The sequence below is a fragment of the Mesoplodon mirus genome (assembly GCF_964341445.2).
Source record: "Mesoplodon mirus genome assembly, chromosome: 3".
Classification (NCBI taxonomy): Eukaryota; Metazoa; Chordata; class Mammalia; order Artiodactyla; family Ziphiidae; genus Mesoplodon; species Mesoplodon mirus.
In genome coordinates this window covers 181,566,790-181,592,337 of record NC_138978.1, presented here as the reverse complement: position 1 = coordinate 181,592,337, position 25,548 = coordinate 181,566,790, and the positions used below count along the sequence as shown (strand labels likewise).

General features: G+C 41.0%; 2 protein-coding genes across 2 annotated transcripts in view; one reads left to right on the top strand and one right to left on the bottom strand.

Annotated features, from left to right (window-relative positions):
• IARS2 (isoleucyl-tRNA synthetase 2, mitochondrial) overlaps positions 1–6,933 on the top strand; it is a 79,102-nt gene extending 72,169 nt beyond the window's left edge. Inside the window, exons 19-23 of the mRNA XM_082612081.1 lie at positions 900–1,006; positions 2,259–2,404; positions 3,098–3,288; positions 5,064–5,208; positions 6,407–6,933. Coding sequence (XP_082468207.1) covers positions 900–1,006; positions 2,259–2,404; positions 3,098–3,288; positions 5,064–5,208; positions 6,407–6,549 — 732 coding nt within the window. The 3' untranslated portion in view covers positions 6,550–6,933. The remainder of the gene's footprint in view (positions 1–899; positions 1,007–2,258; positions 2,405–3,097; positions 3,289–5,063; positions 5,209–6,406) is intronic.
• Positions 6,934–9,904: 2,971 nt separating this feature from the next.
• RAB3GAP2 (RAB3 GTPase activating non-catalytic protein subunit 2) overlaps positions 9,905–25,548 on the bottom strand; it is a 91,107-nt gene continuing 75,463 nt past the window's right edge. Inside the window, exons 25-35 of the mRNA XM_082612080.1 lie at positions 24,896–25,069; positions 24,689–24,795; positions 22,216–22,282; positions 19,756–19,826; positions 17,257–17,292; positions 15,943–16,017; positions 15,420–15,638; positions 12,110–12,199; positions 11,687–11,908; positions 10,416–10,574; positions 9,905–10,210 (exon numbers count right to left, since the gene is read on the bottom strand). Coding sequence (XP_082468206.1) covers positions 10,055–10,210; positions 10,416–10,574; positions 11,687–11,908; positions 12,110–12,199; positions 15,420–15,638; positions 15,943–16,017; positions 17,257–17,292; positions 19,756–19,826; positions 22,216–22,282; positions 24,689–24,795; positions 24,896–25,069 — 1,376 coding nt within the window. The 3' untranslated portion in view covers positions 9,905–10,054. The remainder of the gene's footprint in view (positions 10,211–10,415; positions 10,575–11,686; positions 11,909–12,109; positions 12,200–15,419; positions 15,639–15,942; positions 16,018–17,256; positions 17,293–19,755; positions 19,827–22,215; positions 22,283–24,688; positions 24,796–24,895; positions 25,070–25,548) is intronic.

Below are 25,548 nucleotides of genomic sequence, written 5' to 3'. Positions count from 1 at the left end.
AGTGGTTAAGAGTCCACCTGCCAATGCAGGGGACACGGGTTCATGCCCCGGTCCGGGAGGATCCCACATGCCGTGGAGCGGCTGGGCCCGTGAGCCATGGTCGCTGAGCCTGCGTGTCCGGAGCCTGTGCTCCGCAACGGGAGAGGCCACAGCAGTGAGGGGCCCAAGTACCGCAAAAAAAAAAAAAAAAGTTATACTTGATAAATTCCACATGGTCCTAGGTTGATTAGGTATGAAGTCTTATGATTTCTTTCCTGGTCTCTCAAAAGACGAGAGGAGTACCTGGTGGCAGCAGTTGGCCCAGGCCTCCCCTCGGACCACATTTTTCTCTTGAAATCAGTTCCATGTATTTCTTTAATAGGAAGGAATAAAATAGAGTTGTACTTTATTTAACTGCAGAAGTATAGAAATATACATCTCAAAAGTATAGAAATAACTGAAAGAATGATTCCTATGTTGTCTTATAAGATATCCTCTCATATAGAAACACAAATATTTTGTGTTTTCTCAAAAATTAGAATTGCTTCCACATACCCTTAAGAGTCGTACATGCAGATTTTTGCCCAGTTTCACTTTTCAGGCATAAATGAAGGAACAGTGGTAACTTAAACTCTTCGCTGTTTACCATAGTGTGGCTTCATCATTTAAAACCTGATCTTTTCATCTGATGTGTGTTCTTTTGTAGTTTTCAGGGTAGACTATTCAGTGTTTTCTGAGGATAGTGACTTTCACATCCAGAAATGACGTTTTAAAGATCCTTAAGTGCTCTCACGTTTTGCCTGTTTTGTATTTGTCTGCCTTTGAAACATATTTTGAAAAGGAACATATTTTGCTCATGATGACTTGCATTTATATTTGCTTATCCCAGCTTCCAAATTTATTTTGGCTTTGTTCCCTAGATTACCGATTCATATAAGCAGTATGACTTTGGAAAAGTTGTTCGGCTATTACGAGCATTTTATACCAGAGAACTCTCCAACTTTTATTTCAGCATCATCAAAGATAGGTATGTATGACTGAATATTGAAATACTCAACAAGCACTGCTTGACCGTCTACACTGCTTGGCAAATGTTGGAAAGCAGAGGCGAGCAAGAGGGGCTGCCCTGTACCATTATTAAGAAGTTGGGTTCTTGAGTCAAGTCTGATTAGGAAGTTTCATCCTGTCACTTACTAGCTTTATGAGCTGAGGCAATTTATCCTATAATCTCAGTTTTTTAATCTGTAAAATGGTGATGATAATACCTGTCTCAGAATGTGGAAATGGAAAGATACAATATAAGTAATGTGCTGAATGCTGCGTTTGACAAAGTAAGTGGCTCAGTAAGTACTAGCTGTGAATATGAGGTAATGAATGTAGTGCTTGTCCTCAGGAGTTTGCTGATCTTGAGGGGCATATTTCTCAGAAGTATTCAGGCAGTTATTAATCTAATGACATTGTATAACATCAGCGATACCCTTTTAGAGGCAGGCTTGGTGCTGTCTTCATGTTTTGCTTCGGAATGCAGGCGACACGGTGTGACTCTTATTTGTGACAGTAACTGAGCCAGTGTGAAGTGTCAGCCCCAGTCTATCAGCACCTCAGGGACCTTCCACTGGGACTGTAACTCCCAGTCCTTCCCTTGACACACTGAGAGGGTCATAGGGGTGGGGAGTCACATTTTAAATACCTTCAACTAGCTTACTAATTTTCCTTTAACACAGTTGTCTAGATTCTAGCTATTATTGATCGGAAAAACAGAATTGGACATAGCGTGGGTATGAGAGTTTTTGAGGAGGTGGGCACACTTGGAAGGCATAGAGGATGTTATCAAAAAAGTTGTATGGGGCTCCCCTGGTGGCGCAGTGGTTAAGAATCCGCCTGCCAGTGCAGGGGACATGGGTTCGAGCCCTGGTCCGGGAAGATCCCACATGCCGCGGAGCGGCTGGGCCTGTGAGCCATGGCCGCTGAGCCTGCGCGTCCGGAGCCTGTGCTCCGCAATGGGAGAGGCCGCGACAGTGAGAGGCCCGCGCACCGATGAAGAGTGGCCCCGCCTCACCGCGACTGGAGAAAGCCCACGCACAGAAGTGAATACCCAACACACACACACACACGCACACACACACACTTGTATGATGGAATATTTGATCCTTTAATTAGAGACGTTGGAGCCATAGGCTTAGGCACTGTCAGAATGAACTCAGCCTGAGGCAGATCCCACCTTGGCAGTCATCGTGTACAAAGTGTTGCCAACCGCTCAATAAGTTGTTCTTCAACAGGCTTTATTGTGAAAATGCAGATGATCCCAAACGACGCTCTTGTCAGACTGCATTAGCCGAAATTTTGGATGTAATGGTTCGTTCTTTTGCTCCCATTCTTCCTCACTTGGCTGAAGAGGTATTCCAGTACATACCTTACATTAAAGGTAAGAAATACTTGATTTGTTCTCTGAATGAGAAAGACCCTGGCTGAGGGTGCAGCTTCTCATTTTATTTACTTCACAAAAGAGGCACTTACTCATCTACAGTGACTGTTTTGTGGCCTTTTGCATCTCGATCATTTAGTAGTTTCTGCACCTGTGTGTGGAGTAGGATGAATTTCAGCATGGTCTTCATGCCACCTTAAAGTGTTTTCTGAAATGTATTAGCAGCTTGACTATATTGAGAAATCACTTTTTTCTTAAATACCTGTATAAATGTCAGAAATATATTTTAGGCTTTTACTAAAACGAAGTATAGTGCTTGTTAGTGAATATTTTTATAATAGTTTTTTCTGTCTGGTTGTATTAATAAGCTTACAGAAAATTAGAAACTGTAGAATTTTAGAAAGAGGACAAAAGTCACTCATGATCTTACTTATAACCCAGAGACAACTACTGTAATATTGGGATATTTCTTTCTATTTTCTTCTAGGCATCCTTTGAGATCTCACTGTATATATTTATCCTTTGTTTACATTTCCAAATGTTGATATAAATGTTTGGTAAGCATTTAGGATGGCTCCGTGCTAATTGTCATAAATAACAATTCTTATTTTCCATGCATAGTAAATATTTAATGGTTTGAGCTTTATATACAGTTTAAAATATATGTAAATTGGTTAACTTTTTTTTTTTAAGAACCCAAGAGTGTTTTTCGTACTGGATGGATTAGAACCAGTTCTATCTGGAAGAAGCCCGGACTGGAAGAAGCAATAGAGGGTGCATGTGCGATGAGAGATTCATTTCTTGGAAGCATCCCTGGCAGAAATGCAGCTGAGTATGAGGTTATCATTGTGATTGAGCCTGGACTGCTTTTTGAGATAATGGAAGTAAGCAGCAATTTGTTCCTTTTGAAATGGTGTTCATATCATACAGCTTCATGTGAAATTCAGTTTTAAAAAATCTCAGTGTAAATAATATATTTTTAAAAATTTATAAATTAGGATTTCTGTCTTCTAATCCTAATACTAATCACTGATTCTTTGTTTCCGACTTCTCTGTGCTTCCTTTTTCTTCTCTTATGAAACATGTACCGTTGCTACTTATTTTTTATAGGTTGGGATGGGAAGGTGTAATAAAGTTCTATTTGAAATGTAAGCCCTCAGGGCTAATTAGACAATACGGCAGTTGTATCAGAATACACAAAAATCGGGAGCTTTGAGAATTTTGTCCATCTGGACCAGATTCAAAACAAATCCAAAAAAATATTTTTTATCTTTTTCTCATGAGATCTGAAGAAAATTCATTTGCTCCAGCAAATTATCATGTGATCTCAAAGCATTCATCCTATTTTTTAATTTTCAAAAGGGCCATCAGAAGTTTCTTCTTGGGATTCTTAGGGGTTGATTGTGGGCAGACTGACTTATAGCTTAACATAGACTCAAGATTTTTCTCTAGTTTTAATGTTTGAGAAGAAAATTGGTAGTGGATATGTTTTTTAAAAAAAGTTTTACTGGTGTCGTAGTTTACTAAAAAATGAGTGTCTCATTTGGTTGGAACTTCAATTTAAACTTTTAATAATATAATTAAATTGATTAAGATTTGAGGCTTGAAATAGCTAGTAGGTATAAGATTGTTGATCAGATAACAGAATTTTGGTAAGATGTTCACATTTTAAAATTTACAAGTTGGGAAGCTGATGACTCCATTTTATGAGCCAGGAAACTGAGCCCCATTGAAGCTGTGACCTGGCTGGGGCCACACAGCCTAGTACTGGGCCTTTCCCCTACATGTCACGTTTCCTTTGACTTCATTAGGTCTGAGTAATAAGCTGAAAACAATACAGCTTGTTTGGATCATTTATATTGGAAAAAAAATACTTTGGGATTTTCAAAAATGTGAATGTATTTTCCTTAGGAATTACACTAACTAGCTGTCTGATGGAGTCCTGGATCTGTCAATTACTAACTGTATGAACTTGTTAAAACCAAATTAATCTCTGAATCTCCTGTTTTCTCATGAGCTGATTTTTTATTTTCCTTAAGGAATTTTGTATTACTTAGCTCACACACTCGTTTTGAAGATGGAAATTACAACAAAAAATGTAAGAGTGCTTATCAGATATCCAGATTGTGTGCTTCAGGAGAGCTCTGTGCATTACTCAGATTGTCACCATTGGTCTACACTGCTAAAAGCAGATCCTTGTTTAGATAGTATCTTAACCCCTCTCCTACTGTAGGAAGCATGATACAGGGAAGAAGTATGCTCTGAGGTGGACAGACCTGGGCTGGAACTGCAGCTGCACTATTTACTGGTCAGGAACGCCTGGCAAGTTAACCTCTCTGAGCACGCTTCCTCACTTGTAAAATGGGGATAAAAAAACACTGTAGCTGTTTTGTGATCATTACAAATACTGGATGGACATTTAGCCATCTAGCAAAGTGAAGCCTGGCTTACAGTGTACTCTCACTCAATACTATTAATTAGAAGTTTTTAGTTATTACCTTTTATACTAGTAAGAATTATTTAATAGTATTAGCTCAGGAGGTAATGGTCCCAAAGGGTTCCTCACCAAACACAAGAACTTGCAGCATCTCTTTTTATAACCTGTTTATGGTAACAGCTTAATTTAGATAGATAGTAACTTGCAAATGCTCGTGCCCAGATGCTACAGGCTGAAGAGACTTCCAGCACCTCTCAGCTGAATGAATTAATGATGGCGTCCCAGACAACTTTGCTCTCTCAGGAACCACGAGCAGTAACTGCAGATGTAACTGAGCTTAAAGGGACATTTCTAATCAACCTAGAAGGTAAGAAGGAGCTGAGAGTAACACTGGTATCTGGGGAACTGAGTGATAATTATAGGTCATCTCCAGCTTTGCAGTGTGGACTACTTGTATTCTAAAGGCACATATACACTTGGAATACGGTTTTCTACGGAAGCAGTGTCAACAGTGGCCAGGTTTCAAAACTAGCTCTCAGAGTGCCATACCTGCCGACCTTGGGGACACGGGTAGGGGGAGGAGAGGGAATAAGTCATTGTCACTGCATATGAAGTCAGTCTACCTTACTTCGGTTGGCTTTTGTGCTCCTGTCCTTTGATACCTAGTCCTGCCCAGCCCTGCCACCCTTCCCCACTGTGGAGTCTCAAATTTCTTACGCTCACCCCAAATTAAAGTGTTATGTAGCCACTGTTAATGAAGAATCAAGGAAGAAGTTTTATTGAACTCATTCCCACACTGATATAAGCATTTTGTAGTTATTTGTTTGACAGGGGATTTGTCAACTTAATTCATTCTCGTTGATGGAAAGGAGGCTGAGTAATGTTGAGAGAAAAAACATGCAGATATTTTGGGAAAAGTGATGCTGTCTGTGTTTTTCATAATAGCTTTTAGGTACCAGCAGGAGATGGGAGGCATCAGTTGAAATCTGAGGCCTGGCAGCATTGACCATGTAGTAGATTCTGGCTTAATTTGCTTTTCAAAATGTTAATCTACATTCTCTGTGCAATGACTAGAGAATAATTTACTTTCTTTACTGTACATTACCAGTCTGAGGTCTATTCATTGTGGAGAAGTTTTTCTTTCCTTTTGTCCAAACCAAGAAGTTTCATGTGGGGACACTGCCATTGTCAGTCTAATTTGGCTCTTTTTAAAATTCTTAAACCAGTATGTAGCTGCAGAGGCAGTGTAATTTATCAGAACTGTACCCAGATGAAGAGCTAGAAGCCCTGCTCTGCCTGAGTAGATACAGAACTCAGTGACCTGTGGAAAAATCAGTCTCTCAGGGTCTCAGATTCCTCATCTCTCCCCAGTCAGTCAGTCAGGTTGTATGAGTGAGTCCACTGTCTTGGCTGTTGATGTACAAATGTGCAAATGAAGCGGTATTTTCCAAGGCAGGAAGGAGGAAGCTTTGAAAAAGGAGCACCTGCCAAGCAATTAAAAAATAAAGAGTTGTACAAGTGCAGTGCCCTATCAGAAATACTCTTCACGTGTTTTTCTTTCATAGGTGGTGATATTCGTGAAGAGTCTTCATATAAAGTACTTGTCGTGCCAACTACCAAGGAAAAGTGCCCTCGCTGTTGGAAGTACACTGCTGAGTCATCAGACACACTCTGTCCGCGATGCGCAGAAGTTGTGAGAGGGAAGTAACACCTCGCTGTGTGTTGAGGGCTTTCTGAGCAAGAACTTCCTGACGGGACTGCCTGGGGGTTTAGGTGGACTGTTCACAGCACTGGAAAGAAATCCAAGATTTAGGTAATGAGTGGAAGAGTAAATGGTAGAGGATGAGTGTCAGAGTTAAGAGCTACACGTTTTTTCTGTAACTAAATAAAAAATCGTGTATATATACACATGGAAAAATATATACCTATGCAGATGGATCCATAATGGACTTCCTCAGAACACAGACACTGAAAATGCTTGCCTACTAATGTGGCTCAGCAGAAAATGTTTTATATTTTATCAATCAATCAGTCTTCTTGACTCAGTATTTAAGTTCTATAATGTCTAAAAATAAAGGCATCTGGGAAACTACTGACTGATGGTGGTGCAGAAGTTGTGAAATCCAGTAAAAACCTGTGGTTTTGAAGGGGATGGCAGAGGGGTGTCTCACTTAAGAGACGACAAGAGGAATTTCACTCCGCCTTCACAGCACGCACCGACCTTTTCAGAATAGCTAGTTGTGGGGTTGCCTCAGAAGCGAAGACATCACCAAGTTTGTTATTCTCCTGTAAGAGCAGAAAGTACCTTAATACTTATATTTATAAATGTTAGGGAAACAAACAACATGAAAGCTGAAAATTTATTTCACTAATAATACACGTAAAAGTTCACTACAATGAACAGACACAGAAAATAGCAGTATATACAGAATTTGACTACTTACAATACATTACAGTAGATAATAGGGCATTTTATAAACAGTTCAGTACTGGATTAAAATCTTTCCAAGGATGGTTAATTCTGTTTAGCAGAAATAAATATAGCAAATCCATTCCTGTCAGGGTGAGAGAGGGCTTTCACTGTTGCTATTGAGTACTTTAAAAATATTTGTCTCTTATAAGTGAAATGAACCACAGCAACTGCTAAGTGAACTTACTATTCCATGTATGCTTAGTGTTATTAAATCTGAGTTTTCTGTGATTTTAAACTGTAATCAATTTCTTTTTTAAAGAAAGCAATTTAAATTGAACAGTGTTTACTTTGACCTTAGTTTAATATTTATAACAAAGGTGAAACACTTTTCTCCATACCTCATTTTTCTTTTTGCAAAAGCATGAACCATTTAGAAGCTTGGTGTGCTATATTCCTCTTCATTTGCATTTATCCTGTCTCTTCTAGTTCTACATCTAAATACAACCTGTAATGTAGAATTTATGATTATTTGAACACTTGTGTTTTCCTTTGCATTATACAACAGAATTTAACAAGGTACAAAATGCCTATTTAACGTTCATGAGGAAAGGTGTATTGGAGGGTGGCGGTGGGAGTAGATCTAAGAAAACACTACTCGCTGGTTATCGGTTTCGCACCAATAACTGCAGTATATGCAACATACCTGTTTCAGAAACCGTCCATTCTGTATAGTTATTTGTGGCTCTTCATGGTTACACAATGCATACACAGGTATTTATTTTCCTTTCCTCTATCAGATTTATTTTAAAAGCCCTTAATGAAGTAGTAAAATATTTAACTGCTTTTTTTAACCATACAGCTGAGAATTCAATTTTAAAATTCTTTGAATGGCAAAGTTTAGGATTACAAATCTAACTAGAGACTCAACGATTTGTTAGGGTTCTAGGAGCCATATTTCAGCTGATTAATGTTCTCAACAATCCCCAAATTTGATTACATGTCCTACTAGAATAAGTTCAGCCAGTTTTATTATCTAAAATGCTTATTAGATACCCTCTCCCCCAAAAGTGATAATGGAATCAAAGTGACTGATTTATTAATCTTTAAAAATGCCTGTAATTCCAAGTTTCTTTGACCAGCCTCCAAGGTTCATAACTACTTTCAGAGTTTAGAAAAGTCACAGAAAGAACTAATCTTTCAGAATACACACAAGTGACTATATAGAGCTAGACACGTTTACGAGAAATCATATAAATGTGTCTGGATGGGGCAGCAGAGATCCCAGCAGAGGCTGAGAGGCTAGACCAGCCCGAGGTCATTTTCAGTGTTTCTATTGCAGCGTGTGCTTCAATCAGACATACAAGACCCTCACCTCACGTCCTCAAGACATCTGAAAAATTAATCTTTCAAGATTTTATCGACAAATGAAACAGTAATTATTAAGTAAGTTTTAGACAGTTCTTACTTGGATGTGATCTCTTAGTTAAAAAGAATTTACATTGGGATATCCTCAAACATCAGACTTTTCCTTTATGTTCCTGATATAACGCCTCAAATTTGTACAATTGCGAGAGTTGGCTTCTTCCTAAGGAAGTGAAGAACAAACTTCTGTATCACAACGAGTTGCTATGAATAACAGCTGTGATCCAGGACATGTCAGTACTCGCACTGTATGGCTACATTCCAAAGATTTACCATAATAAATACTTGGTGTTATTTGTACAGCTCAAAGCACTTTTTACAGTTTTGGTTAATTTGGTTTTAATCAACAAATGATTATTCAGCACTTGGGACTGCTCTAGGCACTATAGGGTACAAAATTAGTTGTATTTATCCTCTCAAGCCATTGTGAGGTAGGTTCACTAAAGCTGTAGTATCATCACTAAGCGTTTTCTGTATTGTTCGTAAGAACAGGTAACATTACCAAATCCCAGAAGCAGACATCTCAGAACACTCGTAGGAAAAATAAAGTTGGACCTTAGATTTTTAGCATCTTTGCCCCTTTTTTTTTTAAACGTAAGTTTTACAAGATAATACATTTTTACAATTACCTGATGTGGATACAGCTTTGAATCTTGGCAAAAAGCAAATCTTAACTTGCATTTTAATTCGTTTTGCTGTGTTGCTTGCACCTTCGATTCTGTTTTGGCAAGTACAGCAGGTTAGGGTTCTATTTAGTGTCCATTCTGATGAATGTAGGATCTTGAACCCGTTATTCCTCCACAGGCAGGGTCCTCCTCCTCTGACGGCAACAGCATAACCTCTGGGAAAGGAACCTGTCAGCATCCAGAGCTCCAGGGGGCAGTGCCCCAGTACGGGACTAAGCATGATAACAAAAGCATTTTCCCAACATTTATTAAAAAGGAAGTGGTGTATTTCTCTCATTTAACTGATGGGGACTATACATGAACACGTTTAAATTTAATTACAATAAGGTTTTGAGTCCGAAATATAGAATGTTTTAATAAGAACATGATCTGTCAATTATAACCAATTTTAAATAGCAAAGTTTAACAATAAAGCTACGTAAGTGCTTGAATTAAAAATAAACAGTAAAACATCTGCAAGAGGAATTAATAGTATAATTGATACTTGTTCACATTGTATCATCAGTATTAACCAAAGGAGGGGAATGTAGCCAAGACTGCACTTTTTAAAAGTAATCATGTATTTTTATTTATTTTACAAAAGGAAAAGAACCATACCCCCTCCATGAACTTCCAGATCTTACTGTGTACAATAACCATGCACTACTCATGTCATAGTCACACAATTTTAGGCTGTTTACAGTAGATGAGTGTCATAAAGGAGGAATAGCCACGGCTTGCACAGCTTCGGTGAGGTGTGAGGCTAAACTGTACTGCCCGTGGTTTTCTGGTAAAAGCTCGATGACTTTATTTACTAGTTTAGCTGTGGCTGCAATTGGCACTTCTGCGTTTTGAAGATCCTGCGGGTTCTGCAAATGGGACACAAAAATAACCCGTCAATTACATACAACTGAATCATCTTACTTGAACTTAAGTGTCAGCCAGAGAGTAATTTCCCAGTAAAAATGCTTTTCTTCAGAACTAAGTAGATTAAACGTAAGTTTTTCCTCTACTGAAAATGCATATAAGAAAACATCCAGTGCCCTGCCGACGCCCCTCACTGCCGGCACTTACCATGGCCTTCAGCCAGGTGCACAGCATCGGGGGCAGCCTGGCGAGTAGCTCCAGCCCCTCTCTCGTCTGCGTGCGCAGCACCGCGTGCGCCAGCCGCTGCCCTATCAGCACCAGCAGCTGGGAGGCCAGGACCTCTTTGTCCTGAACCTGGAGGATGGCCTGTGGAGATGAACGTGAACAAACAGATGCAAAAGCTAACAGCTGTACTTACTTTAGGAAAGGCACCACCCGTGCCTAGTTCGGTGCCTAGGAGAGGCTACTTCATTTTTGAGGTATGGCCATTTGTACAACGAAAATTAAGCCCGATTCAAACAGCATTTAAAACCCGGGGCTTCCCTGGTGGCGCAGTGGTTAAGAGTCCGCCTGCCGATGCAGGGGACATGGGTTCGTGCCCCGGTCTGGGAAGATCCCACATGCCGCGGAGTGGCTGGGCCCGTGAGCCATGGCCGCTGAGCCTGCGCGTCCGGAGGCTGTGCTCCGCAACGGGAGAGGCCACAACAGTGAGAGGCCCTCGTACCGGAAAAAAAAAACAAAAAACAAAAAAAACCCAAATTTCTTCTCATCACCTGACTTTCCTTCTCTTATCTCCTAATTTTTCAGTTCAGCATGACTACAGGAGTCATTTTCAAGCTTTAGGCAAAAGAAGGGATTATATTAAATCATGTCGTGATTGCTTAAACCCCCTGATGGCTTCTGAATACACTTCAGACAACTGCGGGCTATGAGACCTCCTGTGACCTGGTCGCTGACCTCAGACCTCGGCAGGCCAGCTCGTCCCCGCCTCAGGGCCTTTGTACTTGGTGTTCTTCCTGCCTCTAGCGATGCTCCCCCGTTTTCTGAGTGGCTGGGCTGCTTCTTAGCCTTGGGGGCTCAGCTCTCATGTCACCTCTGACCACCCTATTATACTTCTGTTTATTCACATGGTCTTGTTAATTTTCTTCACAGCATTTACCACTCAGTGCAGAATTGAGCGTGCTTCTCTGCTCCTACAAGTGGACTGTGGATTCTGAGGAAGGCACCCTGTCTGTTTTGTTTATGGCTGTGTCTCTCTGCATAAAACAGGCCCGGCCTACGGCAGGAGTTTCACTAAACATGGACCAGAAACAGGAATCTGATTCGTTTTTTATTTTAATTCTCTCCACGTTTTGTGCCTAGAAGTTCTAACAAAAGAAGGAAAAGCAAAAAGCTTTACTGGCGACTTTACTGATTCTTTACTCCAGCTCTCAATTTTAAAACTTGAGCCCAAACGACACTGGCCGGGTGCTGATTACCTCTTCTCCTAGGTGGTCAGCTCCATAGCTGTACAGTTCCCCCACGTAATGCCGCCTCACGACATCTTCACTAACTTGAAGGTGATGGGCCAGATCCAGGGCCAGCACTGGCCAATCTTGGTCTTTCCCAAAAAGAGTGGTCAGTGCCTCTTCTGAGGAGTCTTTGTCCTTCGTGGCTGCATGTCGGGCCTGGACGGCTGCACTGACGACTTTCAATAAGAACTGGAAGATGGGGAAAGAAGGATAGCAACATCTTATTAGTATGTTTCATTGAAAAATATGCAAATCCAAGTAAGCGCTGACTTTCCTGTCAGTTACTGTAGCTTTTCCATTAAAACAGTTATCAAAAAAAGACACATAATTTAAAGGGAAGTTAACTCTCAAGAATACCTTAGAGGTGGTCATCCCAATAACTGTAATTACCTGCTGTCGTAGAGAAATAAAATTTGCATCCATTTCCCCACTAGGTAATAACTGAATTGAAGTTAGGTCTTTGAAAAATGCGTTTTTCCCCTAAAGAGAAAGAAGAGACCAAGAAAACTGATGAGTATGAACTGTTATTAAGGTGAAAAAAAAGATTTAAAAACGCAGTCATTTAATCAAGAATACCTCTTTGATTTTTTTTTTGTCTTTGAACAATAACACTGAATTCTATTCATGTAATTTTTATAACTATTCTCTAGCGTGCGGTAGGCAGCCTTTAGGGCGGGCCACGCGGCCCCCTCCTCCTGGTGCCCGTGCCTTGTGTCATCCCATTCCTCTGAGGGGGTGCTGCTGACTCACTGCTAGTGAACAGAATCAGGCAGAGATGAGGCACGTCACTTGCAGGATCAGGTAACAGAAGGGCTGTGCCTTCTGCCTTAGGAGCTCATAATCACTTGCTCGGAGGGCTGCTGTGCCGTGAGCTGCCCTACGGAGTCACGCATGTGGCAAGGAACTGAATCCTGCTGGTAGTCGTGTAAGCCTGGAAGTGGATCCCCAATCCCCCCCCCGCCGGTGGAGCCCTGAGGTGAGACTGCAGCCCTGGCTGACACCCCAGCTGCAGACCCGCGAGAGACCTGGGGCCAGAGCCACCTAAACAAGACTCACAAACATGCTACTCATTTGCTGTTTTCAGCCACTAAGTTTGGGGATCATTTGTTGTGCAATAATCGATAACTAATACATAGTATATACTCTGCATCCTCTTAAAAACACTTGTTGAACTGTTTAAAAACATTTGTTTCAGAGAACAGATCTGTTTCCGAAGAGCCAAAAAGGAATATCAGAAAACAGGATTTCAGAAGTCCCCAGGAAGGACATGTAATACAGAGCAAAGAGCTGGAAGACCCAGGCTCTAGTCCCAGGCCCACCCCTTCCAAACAGGTCACCTTGGACAAATGACCCCACCATCCTGGGCTGCTGTTTTGTCAGGTCATGCCAGATATCACCTAAGGTACTTTCTAGACCTGATCTATGACTGCAGGTCAGCGGGTGTGACCGCCAAGTAGCGTGAAGCCACCCATCCTTTAGTGGTGAGAGATGCCAGACTTCCAAGGGCAACCCACCGCATTTGGACATCACCGTTTGAAGGTTTTCCCATACACTCACCCACAGTCTGTTACTCTACAGTTTCTACCTGGAGGTCTTAGATATAAGGGTCTATTCTACACCAGAGCCTTCGGATTGGGAATATGTGTGCACATTTACTATTTACTACGTTCCAGACACAAAGTACTTCATGTTGAGTATGTCATTTAACCCTCCTGACAACCGTGAGGCAGGCACTAGAATAATCTCAGGCTAGGAGACCTGAAATCACTCCAGCCGGTAAATGGCAGAGGTGGGATTCTGTTTCACCTGCCTAAACACACTGCTTTGGTATTTGCACGTGAGAGTCACACAGGTGTCTCAGGCCATCCCAACATGATCCGGGCTGAGACTAACATCACCCCTGTGCTTGTCCAGTTCTGGACATGTTCTGGTTTCAAAAAGTACCTTTTTGAGGGGAGTACTGAGCTAGGCACTTCATTTTGGTTGCTTTAAAACAAAACAAAAAAAACCTTTTAAGTACTTACTGAAATAAATTTCTTAAAAAGTACTATTTCTGCTTATATATACTCTCAGATTCAACACTTCCAAACCATTGTAAATGGGCTTCCTTGTAAATGGCATGCCCAGTCTCTCAAACTTGAAACTGGATTTAATTTTAATCCCCTCTCCTTCAGCACTGAACCTAGTCTGTCATTAGGTTACTGACGCCTCGAAATCCCTTCATGACCTGTATTATTTCTCCCCAGTCCACATCCTCACCGACTCCTGATTTCCAGTGGTTTCCCAGACTCTGCTCACCATGCCCTCCCGTCCCTTCTGCAGACCTCTGTCATGTAACTTCTCTTTATCACCTCCTTACTTATGAATGCATTAAACATTTATTGGGCTCCTGTTATGTGGCCAGCATGGCACACGGACATGGGGATATGGCAAAGAGGTGGTCAGTTCAGGAAATGTAGACAAAGACTTTGAAGCGAAGGTGACACTTAAGTAATAAATGAACAACAAATAGGAGCTGACCATGCAGAATAGTTGCCTGTGAAAATGGAACGATACAAACACGACAAGAGATAGATGATAAGAATGTCTGCCTTCTCTGAGGGGTGGAGGGTAGTGAACAGTGGCTAGAGCACAAGGTAAGAGAGGAATGGACGGCAGAAAAGGTAAGTTATGGGGTGGAGAAGCCTCCTTCCTCGGGCTCCACGTTTCCCCGTGGCAGGAAATATTAATAATATGCCAGGTCTCCTGCTCTCACTCACTGCTGCCCAAATGGACGGTGCCTTTGAGAGAAGGAACTGAGCTCTCAGCAGCGCCCTGTTCCCCCTTCTTCCAGGACGCAGTCTTCCTGGGGGAGCTCCCGTCGTCTGCTCCCGGCGCCGGGAGCCCGACAGGAAGCCTGCAGGCGTCCGGGGGTGCCGTGGCTGCTCAAGAGGGCGATCATCATTTACTGACACGAGCTGGGGTGGAGAAGCCAGTTGAGGCCGTGTTTTACGTACTGGCATGAAACGAATACAATTGAATCTGTGTTTTGGGAAGAAAGCTCTGGCAGCATGGGACTGGGTGGAGGGAAACAGGAGGCTGCTGTACCACCCTAGGGGAGACGATGAGGCCTGAGCTCAGGCTACAGTGATGGAGAGGGACGGACAGAAAGGATTTAAGGAAGAACTGGTAAGAGTGAACTTACAGTGACTGTGGGACTTGAAGAAGGGAACTGAGCTAGCTGTCCCCAAGGCTGCTAGTTTATGCCAGGGCACAGACAGCGACATCACTCAACTGACCAAGCCAGCGAACTCGGGGGGAACAGCAAGTGTAGGTAAGGGTAGGTGCGGGTGAGGGTAGAGAGAGATTTTAGGAAGGAGGTATCTGCAGTCCACAGCACATGCCAAGAGAGGCGTTCAGTAGAAATACATGCCCCAAACTCTGGGGACAGTCAGGCCTGGAGACACACAAGAGGGAGAAAAGGAGCGTATCCAAGAAGAATGTGCAGAGTGAGAAGGGCAGATGGCTGAGAGGGCAGAACCCTGGGACACCAATATTTAAGGTCGGTCAGAACAGGGAGCCTGACGAGGAATAGGGCACAGAGACCCCCGTGACGAATAATCCTATACGAGACACACAAAGGGCTGAAAGACTTCTCTTCGATAAGACAGTCCTGCTAGACCCTCAGCTCCGAGAGGCTCTCAAGTCCTCCAAGGATTACCTTACTATCAAAGAGGGAGAGTGGCTTCACGGTCTTCAGGGAGAACCTCATGACAGCGTACAGGAGGGAGCACAGGACGGAATGGTGCTCCACCAGCGGGTAGTGGATGTGCTTCTGCTCCAGCGCCAGCTCCACTATGGAGACCGGTCCCTCCACGGCCAGCCACGCATCCTCCGTGTCCAAGACGGGCACTTGCATTTCATCCCGGCTGACGTCTGCCTGGGTGTTTTGAGAAGGGAGAACTGTGTTCAGAATTGGAGAAGTAACAGTTTGCAAACATCTTAATGAGCTTACTACCAGCAGCAAAGTACAAACCCGTATTTCTCCCCACCCCTCAAGTTATAATAAAAAAAGAACCATAAAATCTAATTCTAATAAGAAACATCACTATTATTTAGGCTTAAGTCAAAACTTAGAAGTGAATCAATGAAAAATAATCTCTTTTTATAGTTCTTAAGTTCAATGACTTTCAAAATATTTGACACTTTAGAGACAGTTCAGAATGAAAATACAGCTCTCTTACCTCCATTAAAGTCTGAAGAAGATCCCAGCAACAGCCAAGGAAAGATGTCATTGCTGTGTCGCTCATCCCCACATCCTGTTTTTAAGAAGGGACCTAATTAGCTCCAGCAGCAAAACTGCTAGTTTTCAATCAGAAAAATACACAGAACACAACGCGCCTATTCGACTGATGTCCACACTGCATAGACAGGTACGAATTTAAAGTCAAGGCACTTGACCTTAATTCCTTTCTTCAGGTTCAACTAAGTTTAAAATTAGGCTTTAAAAAAGATGGTTTTACCCTCAACTTTTAAAAAATGTCTTTCTGTATTGGAAGGACGCAGTGTCGTCAGTTAACCGCAGATAGCGGGGTGGCACTCCCGCTCACATCTGGCTCGCTGAGGCATTTGCGAGCCAAACCATCACGGTGTGCGGTAAGATTCCTCTTGTGTGTGAATCTTAAAAGTTCCAAGAAAACAGCTTGGTGTGGTTCCAGAGCATCTTTGAGGGACTGAATTGAACCCTCTGAACAAAACTAGGATCCCCAAGCCAGTGAACTAAACACCAGACTGATGCTGTGGGCAACGGATCCTTCCTGAAGGGGCCTGTCCAAGGGGCCACTGTGCTCACATGCAGTCTTTTTTTAAACCAAGAGCCAACAAATCCCGTACATCCCTAAGTAATTCATCCTTAAGGAATACAGTGTGTGTGTGTATGTACACACATATATGAACGGTAGTCATACAGCCACTCTCCAGAGCATACAGACGAATTCTTCAACAATGGAAAATTTTCAGGACTAAGGGCCTATAATGGCTGGTATTCCTGTGTCCAAGTATTTATTAAGATATTTGTAATAAGAATATTTCAAAGTTTTGAGCAAACGCTAGCACTGTGAATCACTGACCTCAAATATAAGCCCCAGTATCCATGGACTGGAACATTATTTAAGACTATTTGTACAATAGCTATTAGATAAAGGTAGATCAAACTCACTACTCATATGAATCCACTTCCATTATAAATTTCTAATTTGAAGGACAGCAAAAAGTAGGCAGCAGTGGCCGCATGTTATCCTCCTGTCCACAGTCCAAAGTTGAAGGCATCTTGGCAAACTTAGTTTCAACATACTATCTGATAATTTGGAAAGGTAAATTAAAATTGGCCATAGTTCATGACCAGTTTCCTTATTAATACACTATTCTCTTTCCATTTTTCTTATCTCCCGATGCGTCATCAAAATGGTTAAAGGCAGAGTTCATCCCCACAGTTAATAAGGTACTACATAAAGTGCAAAATTAACAACTATACATCTAGTTAAGGGAGATTCACTTACCCTTCGGCATAACCTATCCTTTGGTGCTTTTCCAACCTGAGACAAGAGGACATAAGATGCTGTATTTAATTAATAATTTAAATCAAAAGGCATTACCATGGTAGAGGAAGTAAAAAGTAACCAAATTTAAAAAATGTAAATGCAGCTATAAATAAAGGCAGTACTAATTTCATCAATTAAACATTGGTTCTACTCATTTATAACACAATGCAACTAATTTTGTGGTGGAACTTAAAAATATATTATGAAAAATACACTGGGCTCACAAATAATCCTTTTCAAAAATACTTATTTTTGAACTATTAAATAAGAAAAACTCCAAAAATCTGGTTCCCACTTTGCATAATCAAATCACTGCACTACCTTAAAACCTAGAACCAAACTCAAGGCTAGGAATAAGGAGCAGCTAAGAATTCTGCTAGTTGATGAAGACACACAATACAAACCTTTAAATGGTCAGAAAGAAGGAAGAACAATCTAAAGCAGACAGAAGTTATATTCCTGGCTCAGAAAATCAGCTGGTGTCCTTATTCAGTAAGTAATTAGTAAGATTCAACTGTATACTTTACACAGGGTAATAAGTGGGAGATAAAGGTTCTGCCCTGCAGGAACATTACTTGATAAGACAATTCACAGGAGACAGTGAAAATGAAAAGCACAAACGACTCTTCGCCTCATTACCTCTTACTGCAATCACTGCAATGGCCTTCAACCCCTATTTCAACATACTTTTCACTCTTGCCAGAATCGTTTTTTAAAGACGCAAATCGGAACATATCATTCCTCTGCTTAAAACTGCCCCAATGTCTTCAAGACAAACTGACAGCTACCATTTACTGCGCCCTCACCAGCTGTGCCAGGCGCTATGCTAAGTAGTTTACACAAGTTAGAAAACCCCAGATCCAGAGCCCACACAGGAAGTTCTCCACGGTTGGCTTCCTGCTCCTTTCTATAGCCTGTACTTTCCTACTTGCAGCTCTCTGAATCCAACATGCTGTCTCCCATCTCCAGGACTTTTTGCTGGAAACATTTTCTCCTCACCCACTTTCTACTGATTCATATATACTCATTTTCCAAAATTCAGCCCAGAAGCCTTCCCTTGTCATTTACTTCCTCTTCCAAGTTCCAAGAGCACCCTGTTGTCTGTTTACCATCTTTCTGGTTGTGGGTTCTTTGAGGGCAGGGGCTGTGACTTTTATCTCTGCAACCACAGAACCTAGCACAGTCCTTGGCACGTAAGAGATACTTATAATAAATATTTGTTGAATGAATGATCCTAAACTCTCTGCTTCCTGGTTCAGGACTGCTTAAACCCCGAGTTTTGAGGGTCAGATGGGACAGTGGGTATAGAATGCTGAACATCTGTACACAGTAACACAAACACAGAAAAGGCTTTGTGTTATTAGCCTCTCAAGACGGTGGTCAGAGGTGAAACAGGACAATACCATAAAGGCCAAAAGGAGTGCGTTTCAAGAAAGAAGCAGGTAAGTGGGCAAGAAAGATGAGCGCACAGGAACCAACTTAGATTTAACTACAAAAAAAGGTTACCAATGACGTCAAAGCACTTTCTAGAGGAGCCCCGGCCTATAGGGGGTCTGAGCTGGAGTGCTGGTTTTGGTTTAGGAATGTCTGTCATTGTACATTTCAAAGAACATGTTGTCATTAGAGTGGTAGTTCTCCTGACATCCACTTAACTGCTGCCAGAGTAACCGACATTCTCAACTGGCCTGTAAAGCACACTGACAAGGGCCCTGGCCACACTGCTTGAGGCCCAAAGGCTCCCCTCCAGTACACCAGCGGCTTCTCCCACCGGTTGAGTTATAGGCTTAGCTGTTAGGTTTGTTCCCAAATCTACTTATGCTGGTTGTACATACTGTAATTAAGTAACTGATGAAATATGAACGCGGAAAAAAGGGAGTTCTTTATGTGAATACTGTGTTGACCCCTTTAAAAAGATTTATGGAGGAGAGTAGCTAACTCCTAGGTCTACTGGATTAGATACAGAGGAAACAACTACAAAACTAGGGGATAAATTATAAAAATCTAAAGATTTTGCACTCAGATTGCATCACAGCTTTAAAGAAACAGGATCTAGAAATCACAGGCAGTGCTTTATGGGTGAGGTTAATGTAGGAAAACCTAAGTAAAATTGCAATCGACCCTATTCAGAGAAAATATCTTGGTCCTACATCCAAAGATTGGCGAGGAATTGTGCATTTATATGTTTTAATTTAAAATAAAGTGCAAATCCTTCCTTGAATCGACCACTGTCCTAATCTCTTGAGTTAAGAGGCTTTTACAGGACATTACTCTCTTTCAAGGATTTGGGTTCTTCAAGTCATCATCAAAATGCCAGCACAGCTGAGCACAAATAAAATGTAATGTCAAATAAAAAACAGTCTAATGAGGCCTAATGTAAATAATCTTTCTTATATCAGTCAATTATTAAGGGAGCCAAATAAACAAGAAGTCGGTACAGGAAATTTACAATTACCTTACCTTATCCATCAAGTACGTAGCAGCAGAAAACCTTTTAACTAAAAACGTGTTCCACATCATCAGTGCGATGCCTGGACAACAAGTAAAGTAAAACAGTGACCAGAATGCTTCTATATTTTCTCTTTCATCATATATAACAAATTGCTGTCTTCCTTAAGCTTATAAAACTATCTGGGCTATTTATTTAGATATTATTTCTTATATCTTACGTAATAAAATTAATAAAAACCTTTATCTTTAATAAAAATCAGAACTGGGCCACGTGAGAGGATATCCAAATGGCCAATAAGTGTAAGAAAAGACTGCCATTAGTCATGAGAGAAACAGAGATTAAAACTACACAGAGATAGCTTTACACAACCAACAGAAAGGCTAAAATTTTTTTATATGACAACACCAAGTGTTGACGAGGCTGTGGAAACAATGAGAATGCTCATACACTGCTGGTGGGATAATAAATTGGTAAAACCACTTGGGAAACTACTTGGCAGTATCTACCTAAGCTAAGTATGTCTACCATGTGACCCAGCAATTCCACTGCAGAAACAGTCACAAAAATGTGTAGAAGAGAGTCAAGCACAGCTTTATGCATAACAGCCAAACACTGGGAACAACCCCAATGGAGTTTTCTAATATGTGACCACTACATAAAGCGATATACAAAAAAAGTATTAGAAAGCAAAACAAGATACAAAAAAACTATTTTTAAAAAACCCAACCAAACAAAAAATCTGGGCTTTACATGTCCATATACAATAAACTGTGGCACTGATATTAAATTTCTGTTACAGCTGACAGGCAGTGTAAACATGACATTTCATATGCTGTATTATTGCCCACACAGCTGGTTCTGTATCTAGGAGTGAGGTCCTGCAGAGGAAGCCAGGAAGCTTACTCAATGCACAAATTGGGTAAAGTTTTTTTTTTTTTTAATTGAAGTATAGTTGATTTACAATGTTGTGTTAGTTTCAGGTGTACAGCAAAGTGATTCAGATGTATATATTCCTTTTCAGATTCTTTTTCCTTATAGGTTATTACAAAATATTGAGTATAGTTCCCTGTGCTATATAGTAGTAGGTCCTTGCTGGTTATCTATTTTATATGTAGTAGTGTGTATATGTTAATCCCGAACTCCTAATTTATCCCTCCCCTGACAAATTGGGTAAAGTTCTAACTTGAAGAAACACTAGCCTGAAGTCAGTAGGTAACTTTATTTTTTCAGTAAGGATAGAATATTCTAGAGACAATATTTTCCAAATGAGCCACTTTAAATCGTTTTTTCCCCTTTGGAAGAAACTAAGAGCTCAGATATGAATATATAAAATAAATTTTAAGTTCTTATCATGTAAAATGAGACATTTTAGAATTTCTGTAATTTGACCTCATGCCACCTGCAACAAGGTGTTACAGGAGAGGAAGTAAGTAGCTTCTCTAGAATGTATCACAGAGACATAAAGGTGATACCTCCCCTTACCTGGACCCAAACCTAGTCTCACCACTTAGTATTTTATTAACTTCCTATCTTAGTATCTGACTAGCCTAGTACTGAGCTCCTCAATTAATTCATAGGGAATCTCATCTATCTATTAAATGGAACCAGCAATCTGGTGACAATTTTTCTACAATAATTTGTAACATTTTTTTCAAGGAGACATCAGCAGTCCCTGTGGTACAGCAGCCAATGGAGAATACTCATGTTTATCAAAAGAAGCACAAGGTGGAAGGGATAAATTAGGAATTTGGGATTAGCAGATACAAACTATACTATATATAAAATAGATAAACAACATGGTCCTACTGTATAACACAGGGAACTATATTTAATATCCTATAATAAACCATAATGGAAAAGAATATGAAAAAGAACATATATGTGTATAACTGAATCACTTTGCTGTATACCAGAAACTAATACAACATTGTAAATCAACTATATTTCAATAAAAACATTTTTTTAATGGATGCAGATACTGACACAGATGATTCACTTTGTAAACAAATGAAATAAACTTAGGTTATTGATAAATACAAAAAAAAAGAAGAAGAAAAAGAGGAAGCACAAAATAGTTTGTAGGGTTCAGTGTTATTAGGCTTTGGCTATCTAACTTTTTCATCAGGGATTACAGTCCTGAGCAGCCCATTCTTCTTTCCTTATCTACCTGTGAACTACAGAGGGAATCAATAATTCACGCATAATATTCTCCTTACTTACACCTAGGAATAGTCATCAGTGTAGGAAACTGATTGGTGGGGAGAGAAGGTGATAATTAGTGCCAGCCCCCTCCCCCTTTGGGGACAGCCTTTTTTCAAGCAGTTGAAACAGCCAGTACTTTGCATACAGCAATACGCAGTAATGTGTTAGGTGGCAGGACTGTCAAGGAAAATTTTAACAGGATGTGAATTTAAGAGACTTGGCTCTTTGGAATGAAACAGTTATGTTTTTAACACCTGTTTACTTACCATTCTGAACATGTGCATTAAGAATGTGCTCCAAGTGTTCTATTGACCTAACAAAAAAAAGTGCTTCCTTACATAGAGGGAGCAAAAAGAGAGAAAAAAGATATTATTTAATAGGTGTTTCAAATACAAACGGAGACTTCTTACATAAATTTCCACATAAAGTTACCCAAGAATTTTATACTAAGAACACAGAATTATTAGGGAAGAAGTAATTTTGCATAAGATAATGTTAATGGTCACTCTTAAACTTACATCATCTATATAATGACTGATTCCTAGGACATCTGGATTCAAAATTTACTGTGGTTTGTACATCATAGCAGTATTCTCTCCAATAAATACTTGAATTTCACACAGATATGAAAACAATAGGTTTACTTTCTTTGCAAATATCATTCATTCTTCAACAAATGTTTATTGAGCAACTACTATGCACCCATCTGCTGGAGGCACCAGAGATACTGTCATGAACAGAACAGACCCAAATCCTTGCCCTCCCTGACGTTATGCTCTAGTGAGGGCGCTAGATAATAAATATGATAAGTAAATTACATAGGATGTTAGTAGTAAGTGCCAAAGAGAAAACATTAAAGCAGTGAAGGGAAATAGGAAATAGCAGAGGGAATGTTGGAAATTCAACTATTTTTAATCAAGGTAGTTTACGTATGAAAAAGCAAATATGGTATGTAAAACTGATGAAATTATCTGAATGTTTGCTAAATAACTTTGTGGCCTGGGGGACTTCCCTGGTGGCCCAGTGGTTGGGAGTCTGCCTGCCAATGCAGGGGACACGGGTTCGGGCCCTGGTCCGGGAAGATCCCACATGCCGCGGAGCAACTAGGCCCGTGCGCCACAACTACTGAGCCTGCGTTCTAGAGCCCGAGAGCCACAACTGCTGAGCTCTCGTGCCACAACTACTGAAGCCCATGCACCTGGAGCCCGTGCTCCGCAACAAGAGAAGCCACGACAATGAGAAGCCCATGCACAGCAACGAAGACCTAACACAACCATAAATAAATTTAAAAAAAAAAGTGTGGCCTGTACAATATTAAACACATCACCTTTGCTAATATGTATCAGAAGTTCCCCACAAGTAATTTCGACTGTTTCGAGCCTAATAAAGCTGTGTGTGTAAAATGGTGGAATTGGGATAGCGGCTGTTGAATGGGACAAGGAGATAAATATTTAACAGGAAAAGAACAAACAAGAAAAATGACCACTAAACAAACATTTTAAACTGACCACTAATTTTAAACGTTAGACCTGAATCTGGAATTAATTCATTCATATTTTAGAAACTCCTGTGTCTCTGTTCTGGTCCTAACGTTCTTTTCTCATGAGGGAAAAGTATCCTGTTTAGGAGGAGCCTGAATACGTCCACCATTCAGGCCGCAGGGCATTCAGGCCGCAGGGCAGTCAACTGAAGACGGCGATGGGAGGCGTATCAAGAGGCCTCCTACCCTAAAATCATCTTTTGGTCAAAGTTTAATTGATCAAAGATGATTACTTTGTTTCAAGCACTTACTTTTAAAATGCCTTCCTTTAATATGAAAGTGATTACATGTTCAAGACAACATTTTTCTTAGAGGAAGGAAAACTATTGTTATCAATGTATTAGTGTGAATTAGTTCATCAATGAGATTTTTCTTCAAAAGTACAACCTGATATAAGGACAATAAAGGAAAGAATTTTGATTTGAGAAGGTTAATTTACCAGAGTACTGACTAAGGAAGCCTATGCGAACGACTGTGCAGGAAAGAGAAATACATGTCATGTGTTTTCACATCTTATCTTATCCTGGTGTCAACCTTGAAGGACTGGCACCATCATTAAAAAAGACTGCGAGGAGAAAAACCAGGTTCAGAGGTTCAGTGACTGGGCCAAACCCAGACACCTGTCTGGAGTCATCAGGTCCAGGCCTCCAGCCTCCAGGCCTTGGGCCTCTCCCTGCACTGCTTCCAGACTGAGAATGCCTGGGAGCGAGGGCGGCTGCTGGAAGGGGCAGAGAGTGATGCCCACGTGGAGAGTCAGGTTGGCATCAGAATCTTCACTCTGGTTTTTACCATGATGACTTACAATACGAAGAACTGTCTATAGGCAGATACTATCTCACACAGACGTTCCAAAGGAAATAAAAAACACTCATCACAACTTAACCAGGAGTAGGGCAAGACACACTGGCGTTAGAGAAACTTAGGCTTGAATCCTGGCCCGACTCAGGCAAGGAACCTGACTTCTCCGAGCCAGTTTTCTCTTCTCTAGAGTGGGGATAATGATGACATCCACACTTCATAGGTTTACGGTGAGGATTTTGAGAGAGGATGTATGAAAAAGGCCAGGCACAGCTCCTGGTATGGAGACATTCCAAAGGGGAAAAAGCCAGTGTTTATAAGGGACTGAAGGAAACAGTCCCATGTACGTATAGCATGAGCACAAAACAGAACCAGCACTGAAGTGGTGACGGGAGTCATACCTCCGGATCTTTATTCCACTGAACAACGTACTCCCAGCAGCAATGTGCGTGCAGCACGTCCAGCTCGAGGCTACAAGGAAACTGCTTGTAGGCCAAGTGCAGCAGGTCTGAAAGTCAGAGGAGAGTGATGCATTGCTCCTGCCTGAAGGAAAGCTCCGCCCGCCTTCTCTAGGCCAGATTTCACGTTTCCCCGTGTTTACGTCTTACCTGGGATGGCTCCCAAGTCCATCTCCACCTCTGACACCTCAGGTAAACCTCTGTGAATACCTTCTTTGGGTTCATCTGAGTTTTCTGCATCTCTTTCTTTATTAGCCAGTCTTAATACTTCAGGGCTGACATCCTGTTTAAATATCCACTTGGCTACACTGTCTGCAATGCCACCTATAGTTTGGAGACATGAAAGGAAATGAAAATTGGCAGCATTTGCCAAAAGGAGCCCGTACAGCACAGGATCTGAATGTCTCCATGAAGATCTAAGTGCCACGTTGTTTTAAACCTGAAGGTGACCCCAAAGCTATGAGATTTACAGGTGTCCCTACCTACCACTCACTGTATGAGGGCAAGTGGGATATTGGATCTCTAAGGGCACCTTTATACTCTGGCAAAAGATTAGCTAAATATTAATGCAGATGCATATGTAAGTCTGTACACCACATACCTTCAATGTCCACAAATTCAAAATGCACTTTATCGGACACAGATGGAGACATGAATACGTTTAAAATGCTTTCATTTAAATGCAAGTGAAAACAGACTGATTAGCATGATACTTGTGTCTAGGTTTCTTAGGGCAAAACACTACTGTTAATAGTCAACTAACTTGCCTATATGGAATATTTGGGGGCAAAATTTAGCCACAG